The 15,566-nt window shown below is 49.2% G+C and overlaps 1 protein-coding gene and 2 long non-coding RNA genes across 12 annotated transcripts in view; 2 read left to right on the top strand and 1 right to left on the bottom strand.

The window, feature by feature from the left end:
• The first annotated feature begins 13 nt into the window (after positions 1-13).
• LOC140623205 (uncharacterized) lies at positions 14-11,147 on the top strand. 2 transcript variants are annotated; one of them, XR_012022862.1, is made up of 5 exons: positions 14-76; positions 5,667-5,933; positions 6,048-6,284; positions 8,702-10,765; positions 10,871-11,147. It is a non-coding gene; the product is annotated as an uncharacterized lncRNA (long non-coding RNA). The 2 variants fall into 2 exon arrangements; XR_012022863.1 differs by lacking the exon at positions 14-76 and adding an exon at positions 1,531-1,840 and having other exon boundaries at positions 2,433-5,933.
• LOC140623208 (uncharacterized) lies at positions 207-1,156 on the top strand. 2 transcript variants are annotated; one of them, XR_012022868.1, is made up of 2 exons: positions 207-708; positions 924-1,156. It is a non-coding gene; the product is annotated as an uncharacterized lncRNA (long non-coding RNA). The 2 variants fall into 2 exon arrangements; XR_012022867.1 differs by having other exon boundaries at positions 814-1,156.
• PAQR5 (progestin and adipoQ receptor family member 5) overlaps positions 5,629-15,566 on the bottom strand; it is a 70,484-nt gene continuing 60,546 nt past the window's right edge. For all 8 annotated transcript variants that reach the window (XM_072809388.1, XM_072809389.1, XM_072809390.1 and 5 more), the window contains 3 exons: positions 14,872-14,968; positions 12,526-12,667; positions 5,629-8,896 (listed from right to left, as the gene is read on the bottom strand). In XM_072809388.1, the coding sequence (XP_072665489.1) occupies positions 8,655-8,896; positions 12,526-12,667; positions 14,872-14,968 (481 nt within the window). In that variant the 3' untranslated portion in view covers positions 5,629-8,654. The remainder of the gene's footprint in view (positions 8,897-12,525; positions 12,668-14,871; positions 14,969-15,566) is intronic.

Here is a 15,566-nt window from a genome sequence, read left to right as displayed (position 1 = left end):
GCGGCGGGGGCGGCGGGGGCGGCGGACCGCGGGAAGCGGGACCCGGCGGCCCAGGCGCGGCGCTCCGGGAGCCCAGGTGAGCTCGCGCGCGGCGCATTTCAAACGGGCCAATCAGCGCCCGCCCGCGGGGAAAGGGGCGTGGCCTCGGAGGAAAGGGGCGTGGCCTCGGAGGACGTGCCGGCTCTGCCGGAAGCGGGGCTGGTCTCCTAGGCGACCGCCGGGCGCGGGCGGGAGGTGCTGCTGCGGGGCGGACCTCGGAGGCGCTGAGACCCCGCCCCCCCTCCCACGTTCCCCGCCGGGCGGCTGCGGGGTTTTTCCCTGCGGCACAGGAAGCCGGCTGGAAGGGCAGGGCCTCGGGGGACCCCCCAGCCCGCAGCGTTCCCGCCCGGGAGCCGAGCCCTGCACCGCGGGCCCCCTCCCTGGCCTCCACCCCGCCCCGCACGCGGGCTCGCCCTGTGCCTCCACCCTCCCCGGATCTCCCTCGCCGCTGCCCCCGGCCCTTCCGCAGACACGCGCTGTTCCATCCAATGCCTGATCCCCGGCGCTGTGATAAAGGAAACCCCACGCCCAAGATGGAGCCCCAGCCCCCCCTCCCCCAGAAGCGTGGTCAGAACGTGTCAGCCAGGGCACCCATGAGGGCACCTGTCACGGGGACCCCTCCTCTCCCCGCCCGCACCAAAGGAAGAGGAAGAGGAGATGATGCCCAGAGTAGGACCCCCCCCACCCCACCGCCTTCCACCCCAGGTCCTTTCTCTTGTGTCACTGACCCCTCCCTGGCCCCACCCTCCCTCCTATGAAGACCCTTCCACTTAGGGTCCTGGGAGCACCTCTCTGCTTGCTGGATGGGATGCCCCCCGATTCGCAAGTCATGCCAAGTTGATCTTTTCAATGACCCCGCTGAATTTTTGTGTGGCCACATACAGAGATGAACGGATGGAGTTTGGGCCTTGCCCTTGAAGAGCAATGGCCAGAGCAGCTCTTTCCTAAAATGGACAGATTCTACCCCACTTTGGCCCATCGCTCTCAAATCTGTGTCTACATCTGTGTTCTCACGGGGCTCTAGGCCCATCTCCTCGCTGGACACCGGTGAAATGGACATAATTTAATATCCCTGGCCCATATTGTTACACACAAGGATGGTCTTTCCTGATGCTTTTATGGTTTTTTTGCGTGTGTTTGTTCGTTTTTTTTTTGTTTTTTGTTTTTTTTTTTTTTATGTATAGGCCTTTGAACCATCAGAAGTTTGTTGTTAAATGGCAGGTTGGGATTTGTGTTATTTAGGAACTGGGTGTAGCTGCTGGCTACTTACCTCTTTTACCCTGCAGGTGGCCTTGGTCTCTCCTTTGGAACTCTTCTCACCAAGACCATCACCCCCCACCCTACCTTACTTGACCTCTCAACAGCACAAAAAATACTGATTCCTCTTTTCCTATGCCTTCAGCTTTTTTTCCTCCTAAGCTCCCTAAGCCCCTCTTTCTCAGAACTCATTTGTGAGGTTTTTTTTTTTTTTTTTTTTTTTTTTTTTTTGCGGGAGGGGGGGGTTGTGTGTGTGTGTGTTGTTTTGTATTTTGTCCCTTAAATGTTGTAGCTTAGGGTTTTGACCTGGTCACTAGCTGAGGCCTCTCCTCAGGCACCCCCAGTCACTCTCCTCGCTTCACATACCATTCAAATTTGTCCTTGTCCACTTCAGACCTATATGTCCAATTGCCTTCTGGATTCTCCGTGTGGGTGTCCCACAGGCACCTCATACCTACCGCACCCTAATTGCTTCCCCTGAACCTGCTACCCCACAGTGGATGGTATCACCATCTACCCAAGCCACCCAAGCCTAGGGTCCCAGGTACCATCTTGGACTTTTGCCTCTCTTTCTTTTCCAACCATCCACTCACCACATCTTGAAAGTTCTACCTATTAAATAGCCTTCAAACCTCTCAATCCATTTCTCTCCATCCCCTTGGCTACTCAGCATCTTGCAGTATGGATGACTGCAATAGGAATCCAACAGGCTTCCCTGCTGCTACCCTCCGAACCTACTCATAAACCACAGATCTGGTCATGTCACTCCCCTGCTTCTAACACTGCAGTAGCTCCCCATGGCTAGACGCCCTCCACAGGGCTCTGAGGCTCTTCCTCTCCAAGCCCATCACTTGTCATGGCCCCCAGCACCCCTCCAACCACATTACCTCTCCGTGCCCCAGGCTCATGGAGCAGTCCCTCTGCTGGCAAGCTCTCCTCCCTGCCTTCCTCTGACAATGCCTCCTTACTCTCAGTTCTCAGCAGATCTGTCAATGACCTGGCACTGGATGCTGGGCCCCTACTCTATACCACCCTCCCCACCCCACCCCCCATCCACCCCGGTCCCCTGCACCTTCCCAGCACCTGTTGCTTTGTTCAGATTGGTCACCACTGTTCCTTTCTGTGCCCGCTACCAGCTCATCTCCACAGCCTCACTAGGTGGTGCTGTTGCACCCTGGCACCCAGCAACGGAGGCTCTTGTTTGGAAGGAATCGATGCATCCAATCCAGCTGAGGATCCAGTTACATGGAGCCCCCAGCTCTTCTGGCCAGTTTTTTCTTCCTCGCTTCTAATCATACTAAAGCTCTCTGGCTTATTCTCTTTATTTTATTTTTATTTTTATTTATTTGAGAGCGAGAGAGCACGTGCAAGCAGGGGGAGCGGCAGGCAGAGGGAGAGGGAGAAGCAGGCTCCCCGCCAAGCAAGGACCCTGATGTGGGGCTCCATCTCAAGACCCCAGGATCATGACCTGAAGCAAAGACTGACTGAGCCAGCTAGGCGCCCCTCTGGCATATTCTCTTAAAAAATAAAATTAAATTAAAAAATAATAATAATAAAAAATAAAATAAAAAAGGGAAAAGAAAAGAAACAGGCATTTCATACCTAACACATTATCTCTTCCCCCAAAGGGTTCCCCAAAGCCAGTAAAAGATTTGCACTTTCGGGGATCCCTGGGTGGCTCAGCAGTTTGGTGCCTGCCTTTGGCCCAGGGCCTGATCCTGGAGTCCCGGGATCGAGTCCCACATCAGGCTCCCTGCATGGAGCCTGCTTCTCCCTCTGCCTGTGTCTCTGCCCCAATCTCTCTCTCTCTGTGTGTGTGTGTGTGTGTCTCTCATGAATAAATAAAATCTTAAAAAAAAAAAAAAAAGATTTGCACTTTCCCCTAGAATTAGATATCCAGACCACGGATAATGGTAGGAGACAGGAAGGTAGTATAACTGAGAGGCTTCTATTAAAGTCAGGCTATGGAGGTATAATTTATGTCCAGTAAAATCCACCCTTTTCGGTTGTACCGTGTTAGTATTTGACAAACACAGCGGCCTGTAACCACTGCCACTATAGGATGTATAATCCTCCCACCACTCCAAAGCTTTCTCTGTGCTGCCCTTTTGGGGTCTATCACTTTCCTCTACCCCCAGCCTGTGGCAACCACTTTTCTGACTTCCTTAGAGTTTTAACTTTTCCAGAAGGTCTCTTCTTTCGCTGAGAAGATACTTTTGAGATTTAAGTGTGTGTTGCACATATCAGTAACATGGTCCCTTCTTACTGCTGAGTGGTAATCCTTTGTATAATGCATGACAGTTTATCCACACTAGCTGATGGACATTTAAGTTGTTTCCACCTTTTGGCAATTATGGTATACTTTTTAAAAAAGATTTTATTTATTTATTCATGGGAGACACAGAGAGAGGCAGAGACATAGGCAGAGGGAGATGCAGGACTGGATCCCAGGACCCTGGGATCACTACCTGAGCCAAAGGCAGAGCTCAACCACTGAACCACCCAGGTACCCCAATTATAATTCTTTGCATAAAGGTCTTTAAGTGGATAGGGATTTTCATTTCTCTTGGGTGGGATTGCTGGTCTTTATTGTAAGTATGAATTTGACTTTATAAGAAACTGCCAAACTGGACTGGGAGGGTCCTATGCAAATCACAGGGGAGAGGCTGACACATCAGGGGATGCAAACCATAATTAACTCAGAACACTCAGCTATGCAAGTCCAGCTGTGGGACTCATAACCACGAGTGACCAGAAAGCTGCCAAAGCCCAGAGCATTTGAGGGAAGGTGGTAAAATGAAGACGGGATGCCTGTGGCACTTCAAACACACTCAACACTCACCACTCTGGGAGCTCTGTCCCTGGCCCTGCCGTTCACTTGCTGGCAGTGGCAGCACTGTCTCACATCTACAGGCCATGTGACCCTCCCCAGGCCATTTGAAAATGAATGACTGTATGTTAATGTTTTACATACTCAAAAAACAATAAAATAGCAAGCTTGGGAAGGGGGGGGAGAGGCTGTAAAATTGATACAAAAAGAAACAAATGCTCTGAACCATATTTCAAATGAATAACCCACATAAAAGGGCCATAACTAACCCAAGTAATTTAGACTATTGAGACCATATGCCCTCAAGGCTCAAGACAAAAAGAACTTGAAACATTTATTGAATTCTAATTAGTAAGCCTTTTTGCAGACATGGGTTGGTAATTCTGAAATGACATTCTGTACATTCTAAGATTGAGCGAATAATACATTGTGGATAATGGGAGCCACCTTTCTCACTGCTGGAGAAGAGAGTTACGTAAACATCAAAAGGGTGAAGGATGAAAAGTGCTCCAGCCAGACACCCCAGTACCTGGGAATACTTCATACTATTTGGCAACATTTTCCCAAATATGAAAAAAAAAAATGGTTGGACTAGACTCATGTTTCTTAAACTCCATTAAAAATCACTTGGGACTTTTGATGAAAATTTAAAACTCCAGGACCTTTTCCTCCCAAGGTATGCCTCATCTGTCCATTTGGGTCTGACCATGTACATTTTGCATCATCAAACACATTTTTGAAAGGCTGGATTAAATTCCTTGTTCCATGCTCTAAAGGAGGCAAGAATTAAGCCAATTTTAGAAATCTGTTGCCCCGAGTGAAGATAAGGGCTGTGGCAATTCTCTCTTTGTCTGAAATACATATATTACATGTACCCATACAAGTACCACGAGGTCAGAGGAAAGACAGCCCCTGCACAATCTCCCAGAAAGCACTCTCGGGAGAAATTCCAGAATTCTCAAAAGTCAAGTGATCCATACATTTTCTAGAGTTATATACATTTCAGGAATTAGTGGCTTGATTTCCATCCTTCCAACAGGACAACTGCCTACTGGTCATGGGGCCTTTGCACATATGCCACCTCAACCTGAAACACCTGCCCAGCAACATGCTCGCCAAGCAGGCCCTTTTTTGCCTATCAAGGCTCTCCTCAAATGTCAGCTTCTCAGAGTGGCTGTCCAATCTCACCTGCCGTGTCCTTCCCATTTCCATTTCTCCACTAGGCCTATTTCCTTTATAGGACTCACTACTATCTGAATTGATCTCTTTTCCTACTGACAATCAGCACATTGGCTCCACGCAGGAGGACAGGGTAGGTTATCCTCACTTCTCTTATCCCCAGTTCCTAAAACGGTGTTCATTCTATACATATCGGGTACAAAATAAATATTCACAGAATGATTTAGCAACACACTCGTGTACAGGAATCTATTTCTTATGATAATGAACATGTCTGCAGTGTGATAGGGGGAAACATGACCAAATCAAGTGGGAAACAGGCCTTTATTATAATAAATTTTATTTTTTTTCTCCCACACAGTTTAAGAAAACCAGACATTAGTTAGATTGGAAGAACATCTGAGTTTGGAAATGGGTCTTTGCTTTTTCGTCCATGATGGATTGTTGGCTAGAAAATCAGAGACTGGCATTATCAACTAGTATGTTATAAAGTGCTGTCATACTGGGTTAACAGGTGTTTCATATAGAGCCGTGGCCAAAACACATCTGGAACACAACAGAGCCAAACGAAGCGTCTCGCCAACACTTGTGACCACACCGGTCTCCTCCACCTCACCTTACCTCTCAGGTAAGCTGGGTTCCACATCAAGCACTCCAAGAAAGACTGCTGCAGACCAGCTATTTAGATCACTTTGTACTCAGGTGGTTTCTAAAGCCTCCCACCTCTCATTCTAATCCACAGGGACAAATTCGTTTCTCTCTAAAAACTGACCAGTGGAAACCGAAATTCTAAGATGAGCAGAGGACGAAGAAGTGGACCACACGGCCTCATCCAGACCCATTCAAGTGTCACCACAACTGTGGCATCTGGGAAATCTTGGAGCAGTGCTTCTCAAGCAAGGAGAGGAAGAAGAGGGACATCCCATGGGGAGTTTGTGGCCTCCCCGCCCCCCACAATCCCTTCTGAGGCAGTGCCATGGTGAGCAGTTGCTACTAATGGGAGTATGACACATCTCCAGGTTGTATTGAGACACTCAAAAAACGCTGAGAGCTGCTACATGAAAAGACATCTTCCTGGTGAGGTCTTCAGCTCACCCACTGCCAGCCTTTTTGACTTTCTGGGATGGCTTAACCAAAACTAAACCCATATTACACTTAATACCTAATGGTGATTAATATATTTGAACCCATTCTCAAACATCTAGAAGCTTCCATCCTGTACACTGGAAACTGTTATCAAATTTTAACTTGTAACACTGCCCAAAAAGTATACAATGGGACTAAATTTGCCAAACATATAAAAACAGTATGAAACTCCGGTCCTACTTTGTTACCATTTCTTTTCCATCATTAAGTATGATGAAAAAGCCACATAACCAAAAATTAAATAATCTAAAGGTCCTTCAAGTTAATCACCTATTATCTTTCAACTATTTCTGAGCCAAAGAACATTAATGCACTCTCTCTAAATAAGAGATATTTAAAAGCTTCGTGTCTTTGGCATTACTGGGAGAGGGTATTTAAACTTTGTACTTTTCAGCATAAAACTGCAGTTACAGCAAGATGAAATGGAAGCCCACAGACCCTGCTGGGGTAAAATTCCACTAACAATGTCAGATTGTTGCCAAAAACTAAATTTTGTCATGCAGCTGGCAATTAATGTACCAAAAATTTACCAGGCCATATAATTTTATCAGTCTACCTTCCCCAGAGGAAATAAACAGATAATAAAACTAATGAAATCATATTTCTTGACCACTCTCATCCAATATAAATTTTTACTTATCCTCAGAGGATTGGACGATGAGCTGTTCACAGGCCATTCAAGTTTCTGGGCCAGTTAACTATAGAGGCGGCATTCTAAGATATGGGGGTGTTCCTGAGTCAGCAAAGAAGATCCTGCTTTGTGATGGACAACCCCTTAAGTCATTAGCAAATGCAGATCAGGGGTTAATGGGCCTCTGTTAAAAACTGTTTTGCATCAGCATTTCTGGACTCTCCGAAGAAAACACCACGAAACACTAAACTTTAACTCCCAATGCAACAGATGAGAAAACGTTCAGTTTTGTGCAGAGTAGAAAGCAGGGGATACATCCTTAGGTTGATAAGGTGTGGAAAATTAGGTCAATCACAGCAAAGCCCATAAGCCCAGTGCCTCATGGAATTCATCACAAAGCATTTCTTCAAGTTTGGTCTGGGGCCCTTCTGCATTAGAATAACCTGGGGACTTGCTCAGATTTAGGGCAAATCTCTAAAGACCTACATTTTTAAACTACGAATGCAGAATCTCCAGATTTGGCCTGGAAATCTGCTTTTGTCACAAACCCACCAAGTTCTTCTGATTCACAGTAAAGCTTGAGAATCACTACAGTTGACCAAACCGTTAGGAAGGCTTTTAGCACACTCTGCACATGAACACTAAAATTTGCAGCATATTTGAAATGCTGAAGCAACATCAAATGTATAACAGCCCCAAATATGGTAATGTCATTGATTTAGAAGGTGACAGATAAACATGGCTGACTGGGATTAACTCCGCCAGTTCCCACACATAACATATTTGACCTGCACTACACAATACTGTGCAGCATCAAACTAGCAACAAGAAAACAGAACAAAACAGAACATGGACACCCAGCCATGTGGACTTTTAAGAAGATCCAAATCCATATGACAGGGGAATTGGCACTTTGAGGCAGAACGGATTTGTGGGAAAGAGGACTTTCACTTTCACTTCACTTTCATTCCCTTCACTAGGTGGAGAAAGGAAGAAGACTCCTCCCCAAATCAGGTCTCTTCATTCTGGGTGCCTCCCCAGTCTCTAGGGTTCCCGTAGACCCAACTTCCTCCTATTCATGTTCTCTCTGCTGATCTTTCTGGCTTATTCCCCTCCCACTGTGGACCTCTTGGGCAGAGGTTGTGCTGTGTGGAACTCATCAAATGAAGAAAGTTCCATTTTCAAAGGGTAATACTACAAGGGTAGTAAAGCTTCATTCAACTGTTTAATAGCAAAGCCACAAGGGTGGTAGGCTTAATCCAACTGTTTAAAGAGAACTGCAAAACCCATTTTAAATAAATTTAAAACTTAATGAAATGTGAAGGATTTGCCCAAAAAGGACTTAATTGAACCCATCTTCCCATTTTAAAATCATAATACAGAATCAATGCACATCCAGAGAAATTTCCCCAGTTAAATACCTTATTGACATGAACCTACTCAAAAATTCCAAGACACCCACCATTGTGAATATTTTAGACCTTGGCAAACTGGTACCATGCCACTGGCTTATAGTGGTTGGGATGTTGTAGCTTAATGTTGACATCTGGCATGAAAAGCTTATGGTCTGAATCATGTTTCTTTTTTATGTAATTCTGGCTCGGGAATCCGATACACAGCAGCTGAGAAATAAATTATGTTGCTGAGGCTGAAGATGAGGCACAGAAGTATGGCTCCAGCTATCTGAGGGAAAGACAGGGGCCGGGAGTTGACCAGGAGCCAATCCTTCCTCAGAGTCTTGTCCAGAAGTATGGCTTCCATCTGCATGTAAGTGGCCAGGATCACACACACATGGAATAGCTGGTGACTGTGACCTAGGCAAACACAGAAAAGGCCACCAAGGTCAGCAATACAGAAATGGACTGTTGATACTCTACTATGGCATGTAGGCTACACACATCATGCTGGATGCAAGAAGCCAAGCACAAGAGACCACTTGTCAGATTGATGTCAGATTCCATCTATATCAAGTATCCAGAAAAGACGAATTCTCAGACACAAGGTAGATTAGAGGTTGCTACACACAGGGGGTAGGAATCGGGATTAACAGTACTTGGGCACGAGAGGTCTTCTGAGTGATGATAATGTTCTAGAACTCATTTATGGTGATGGTTGTCCAACTTGCTCAGTTTACTAAAAATATCACTGACTTGAATACTCAGAATTAGGGAATTATTTGGTATGTAAAGTAGGCCTCAATAAATTAAAATGCATTGTGAGAAAACTTAAAAGCCCAGCCGAGATAGCCAAGTCCATGTTTCAGACAACTTCTCTGTCAGTCCCATTTTTCAGGTGAAGAGGTCTGACATCATGTCCTGCTACACAGTTCACCTCTTCAGAGCCGGGGCTCATCAATTCCCATCCTGACTTCAATGCCAAAGGAGTCGCCAGCCAGACCTTCTGATGGCCACTTAGGAGGCAGTCCTCTCCCTCCTGCTGGTTAATCCCAGACATGACCAGGAGCTCTTCCTCCCCATGACCAGGACTCTGGTTGGGCAGCCTTTCGTACACAGAGGGGAGGAGCCAGCAGAGGGGGTGGGAGTGGGCAGGCAGGGATGTGCTGAGTTGGTAGTGGTGAGAAAAGGAGTCCATTGCTCAGGGCCAAGGACTATTTGCGGAACAACCCTCAGAAACCAGAAGATGAGCATGTGTAAGGGCTAAATTGTTCTCCCTCTCCTTGGTTCCCAAGGTCGAAGTCCCAACATCCCCCACACCCCGTCCCCACTGTACTTCAGAATGTGACCATATTTGGAGATAGGATCTTTTAAAAAGACAATTAAGTTAAAAGGAGGTCACTAGACCCGCTATGACCGGTGCCCTTGTAAGAAGAGGAGGTTAGAGCCTGGGCAGGCACATCCACAGAGGAAAGACCCTAGGAGGAGAGACAGAGAAGACGGCCGTCTGCAAGCCAGGGAGAGAGGCCTCAGGAGAGCCCAACGCCACCTGCACCTGCCGGCTGCCAAAATAATAAGAAAATACATTTCTTATTTAAGCAACAACCCCCAGCCCCCTTCCAGTCTATGAGTCTTTGTTATGACAGTTCCAGCAAGGAATACAACACAAGAGTTAAAGAGGATTCTTGAAGTAAGAGAGAGATAGAGAGAGAGAGAGAGAGAGAGAGAGAGAAAGTCAGCGTCGTACCCCCAGGACTTATCCCAGAGTAAGTGTTCAAAAGTGTCCCGGGAAAGGACCAGCCTGACCACCTGCACTCCTGAGCAGATACAGAGTCGGGAATGGGAGTGTGAGAGAGAGAGTCCTCTTGGGTGGGTGGCCAGTGAGCTCCCTACAGCAGGGAGCTGCCTGCACCCCAGGCCGCATCCCCAGGGAAGAAGGTGTGCCTGGACATGCCGCCCCTGCCTCACTCAGGCCAGACTCGGGGCCTGTGTGGGATTGCCACATCCACTTGTGATGCAGCCAAGTGGCTTCTTATCCAGCAGAGAGCCCTGGTCTCCGAGGGCACATATCCAAGCAGAGAGAGGTGACTAGCCGAGCTCCCCGAGGCTCAAACCTGTCTCCATTAGGGCAGGAGATAAAGACAGAAAGTGCCAGGAGCATGAGATGTATCTGCAATGTGGCTACAGCAAGAAGAGTGATTTCAGCACTGTGGCTCGATAGGAATGTGGAGGAGCTTCCTGTGGGTCAACGCTCACCAGTCAGCATGTGGGCTGGAGGCGTGGGGAGAGGTAGGCCCATGTCTGGCAGACTCCATTCTGTAGGGCGGAGAAGTTTCCTAACCCCTTGTTGATGATCTGTCATTAACAACGTCTGGCGAACATTCCCCCATACAGGTGTCTTTCTACTCTGGGACCCCCAGGCCCAAGAGGATGGGACTAAAGGTGAATGAATGAGACACTATTAAGAAACCAGCGGGGAGCACCTGGGTGGCTCAGTCTCGTAAGCCTCTGCCTTCAGCTCAGGTCATGATCCCCGGGTCCTGGGATGGAGCCTGGCATTGGCATCGGACACCCTGCTCAGCAGGGAGCCCACTTCTCCCTCTGCTCCTACCCCCTCTTGTACTCTCTCTCACTCTCTCAAATAAATAAATAAAACCTTTAAAAAAAGAAAGAGGGATGCCTGGGTGGCTCACCCGGTTGAGCGCCTGCCTTCCGCCTAGGGCAGGATCCTGGAATCTCAGGAACGAGTCCCACCTCAGGCTGCCTGTATGGAGCCTGCTTCTCCCTCTGCCTGTGTCTCTGCCTCTCTCTCTCTCTCTCTCATGAATAAATAAATAAAATCTTTTTTAAAAGATTAGGAAGGAAGGGAGGGAGGGAGAGAGAAAGACCAGGGAGTTGGCAAAACAAGGCCCAAGCTACCTTTCCCGCAGCCCCAGCCTTTGTCTACAATCACCTCTAGCTCATCCGGGCGGGGCCAGGGAGGTGGGTGTGGTTCCTGTAGGTAGGCAGCTTCCAGTTCCTCCGCCCTGTCTCCCTCCCTGTTTTGGAAACTGCCCTATAAGCATGTTGGTCTTTGTAATCTCTTCTGGTAAGAGAGAGTAAGTGAAGGAGATGCAGCTCTTATTAGAGCCAAGAAAGCAAGTCTGGCCACCTCTTAGATGGGAGGAGATGGAAAATCACTGGGCCAAATGGGCTTGGGGAGAACCAAGGTCCCTGCCCACCACACAGGCACAAGGACTGACCCCTGGATGCCCAGGATAGCTTATCTAGGGCCCACTCGTCCCCAGGACCCATCAGGCTCACCCAAAGTGGCCCAGGGCTACCTCCTCCAGCCAATGCCCACCCCACTTCCCTAGTGGGGGTGGGAATGGATCTCTCCCAGCAGGTGGAAGTCCCTGGGTTCTGATGGCCCCTCCCCGCCACATCACTTCTCTACCTGCAGTGGGGCTCAGCTTCCCCTGGAGCCTCACACAGCCTGGGTAAGGCTGGGCCCCATGCCCCAAGCTTCTGCTTTGGGATGTCTGGGGTGGGGCCTGAGAATCTGCATGTTCCCAGATGATGCTGAAACTGGCAGTCTTGGGGCCACACCTGAGAACCATCGCTCTCCTAAGACTCTGGCCCCATTGCACCCACCTGAACAAGGCAAGACACTCTCCCCCCCTCCTTAGCATGGCCCTGCCATCTGGTGGCCTCAGAGCCAATTGTACTTTGTCTATCCCGTTCCCTCCAGGGCTGCCTTCAATGTCCATTTAATAATGGGATTTCATGTTCTGGCTAACAATGGGGTCCCCAGTCCCTGTAACCCACAGGAATGCTTAGAATCCTAGATGCACCTGCTCTCCATCCTCCCCCCCCATCCTCCACTGCCATTTGCTGGCTACAGACATCCTGCCTCCACTTGCACTGCGCCCCAACAGGGTCCTGTGGAAGAGCTCCTCTCCTTGCCCCTGCATCCCCTTCACACCGCACACACTGGTGTCAGCGACGGGGTCGGGGGTGGGCCTCTCTGGGTTGGAGGACGACAGGGTACAGGGCCACCACGCACTCACCGATGTAGTCAAAGCGTCCAGGGGCCAGGCGCTCTGGCAGGTGCGCAGAGTAGAGGAAAGAGGCCAGGAGGGTCATGGCCGTGTGCTTCTGGTGGTACAAGACAGCTTCGTTCTGTGCGCTCTCCCCGGGCACCAGGAACAGCTGCAGGCATTTAGAGAAACATCGGGTCTTGAGGGGAGGCCCTGTCCCCTCCTATCACCAGGAGACATCTCTGAGCACGTGTATGGATACCACAGGCCAAGGCCCTCACCTCCTCGGGTTTGTGGCTTAGAAAGGGAGCTTTCGGGGACGGTGTGAGCAGAATTCCCATTCTGACTGCGATCATTTGAGACCCAAGGCAACTGTATTTTAATCCTCCAAATGCTCATAAAGCCTTTTGGGCTATTTAGTTACCAAAACAAAGGAAGGAAAAGAAAAACCCTATTAGATCTACTGGTACTCTATTGTCTAGGGGTAAAATAGAAGTATAGTAAGAAGTGGTCTATTCACCCTTGAAGTCACTGCTGACCAGAGCATCACCGAGTCTCAGGTTCCTAATTAGGGCTTTAAGGCCTAGAAATCCCTGGAAGGCCTTCTGAGTCATCAAAATGTATTAATTACAGCCATTATGCTGTTTGTGAGTTAAGTATGGTTTTTGTATTGTTGTTATGAATAGCAACAGCCGGTGCCACTTACCTAGGGCACTGGGCCAGCCCCTACCCTTGCGTGATTTCATCAGAGCCTCAACAATTACCTGGGGCAGACTCTAGTTCCCCGTTTTGCAGATGAGGAAGCCGGGCCAGAGGGTGATGTGCAAACCACTAATGAGCAGCGAAGTTAGGATCTGGGTCCAGGCAGGCTGATTCCAGAACCTGGGTGCTCATCAGCATGGCCCTTCAGGATTAGACCGCCCCTCCCCACCGCCCACCGTCCGCTGCAGCGAGTGCCAGGAGCTCACCGCGTTTGTGAGAACCCAGACCTCTGCTCTGCGATCTGGTGGCGCGTGGGACGGGCTCTGCTCTCTGCTCTGGTGTCCTCTGTGTGTTCTGTGTCCTCGAGGAAGGAGTCCAGGGACTCTCCCCAGGCCCACACAGGTGGAGCCAGCTCTGGCCCTCCTCTTCCATTCCTGCCTCGTGCATCAAACCTCAGGCTGGGAGGGCAACTCTACTCAGTGGGTGCAGGCTCTATGCCAGGCATTGCTGAGACTTCAGATCTGTGGGTTTGATGAGCTCCCCCTCCATCCCCCAGTGCAGGAGGGGATGTCAGCCTCATTTACAGATGAGGAAACTGAGGCTCAGAGAGGTTATGTGCATTGTCTAAGGTCACACAGCCAGTGAGCAGTGGGACTGGAATTTAAACTCAGGTCCATCTGATTTGAGAGTGCCTGGACTCGCCCCCTTCTTGTGTCCCTCCTATACCCTCTTCTTTTGTGTTCTCTGTCTAATCCCCATCTATCCTTAAGACCTTCATTGATACTTTTTTCTTTGCTACTAGTATGTTAATTAATGAGAACACATAACAATGCATTTACTGGACACTTACCAGCAGCTGGCATTTTCTATGTTCCCCTCATGTAATCCTCCCCACAACCTGACAGAGGGAGGCTTTGTTACTGTGCCCATTGTACAGATGAGGGAAAACAAGGCACGGGATCCCTGGGTGGCGCAGCGGTTTGGCGCCTGCCTTTGGCCCAGGGCGCGATCCTGGAGACCCAGGATCGAATCCCACATCAGGCTCCCGGTGCATGGAGCCTGCTTCTCCCTCTGCCTATGTCTCTGCCTCTCTCTCTCTCTCTCTGTGACTATCATAAATAAATAAAAATTAAAAAAAAAAAAAAAAAAAAAAAAAAAAAAACAAGGCACAGAGATTGTACCTAACTTGGCCAAAGTCCTGCTGTGAGTACGTATTAGAGATCTGCCTCCAGAGCCTACTCTCCTGGCGCCTCCACTAAACCCCAGGCTGCCTCCTCTGCCCAGCCCTCCAGGATTCCTTCTGAGCCCCCAGTCGGTGCTGGCCATTGAGGCATCTCCTATGGTTTGTCAGGGCTTCTGTGTTCCTACTGTCTCCTAACTACTCTGCACATGCTATTAAGGGAGCCCCCAGGTCTCAACTCCGTGACTTGCAGTGATCTAAAGAAAAACAACTTTTTCAAAACAAAAAAGCAATGAGTGACCTTATTTTACATTTTTGCAAATAGCTTTAATATATGGCTTAGTGGAAACTAGTTTGTAATATCTGCTTTCTACATTCAGTCTGTTTTAATACATTAATACATTATTTTGGTGCTCTGACCCCCAGCAGCTCAGGACACAACAGATTCCCTGGTGTTGCCAGCAGGCAGAGGAAAGCCAGAGCCGGGCCCTTACCCTGTAGAAGATGGGGAGGGAGTCCCACGTGTAGGGATAAGCAAAGGCGAGGACGCGAAGCACCTTACAGAGCCCGGGTTTCTGGATTTCAAGAAACCTAAATCAGGAAGGGCAAGGGGAGAAGAAGTGGGAATGGAGACAGTGTCAGTAAATTACATACATGCGTGGACGCTACGAAAAGCAGAGGGCAGGTCAACGGAAGGCAAGTGTTTTGTGCAACCTCCTCCTGAGGCTGGCGGCTTGTCCACCGGCCCGTGCATCACTCCCACCCCGACAGCAGCAGGCGGAAAGGTCTCGGGGGTGGCCATCTCCTGGGGCCGCAGCACAAGAAGTAGTGGTGTCCAACGAAGCCAAGGAGGACCGGGCTGGAAAAGCCCTTCAAGAAGCAAGTTCTGAACTGGCAAAGAGCCTTTCAAAGTCCAGTAACAACAAGATGGGGAGACGCCTCCCCCCGCCCCCCACGTAGGCTCCTGGGCCCAGCACGTCTGTGAAGGACGAGATGTCTAACTAGTTGGAGCTGCCCAGGTGATTGCTGTGCAGAAGCCCTTGCTTCCAGTAAGCGTTAAACTACTTGGAGAGCTTTCTGGAATCCTTGGGACCACACACAGGGACACCGGCCTGGGGAAACCTAGTAAATGTGGCCTTTCTCCCCCTCTTCCTCCTCAACACCCTGACCTGCCTCTGGTCCAAAGACG

This window comes from Canis lupus, chromosome 32 (assembly GCF_048164855.1).
Source record: "Canis lupus baileyi chromosome 32, mCanLup2.hap1, whole genome shotgun sequence".
NCBI lineage: Eukaryota > Metazoa > Chordata > Mammalia > Carnivora > Canidae > Canis > Canis lupus.
Note: the sequence above shows the minus strand (reverse complement) of the source record. Positions and strands in the feature narration are given on the sequence as shown.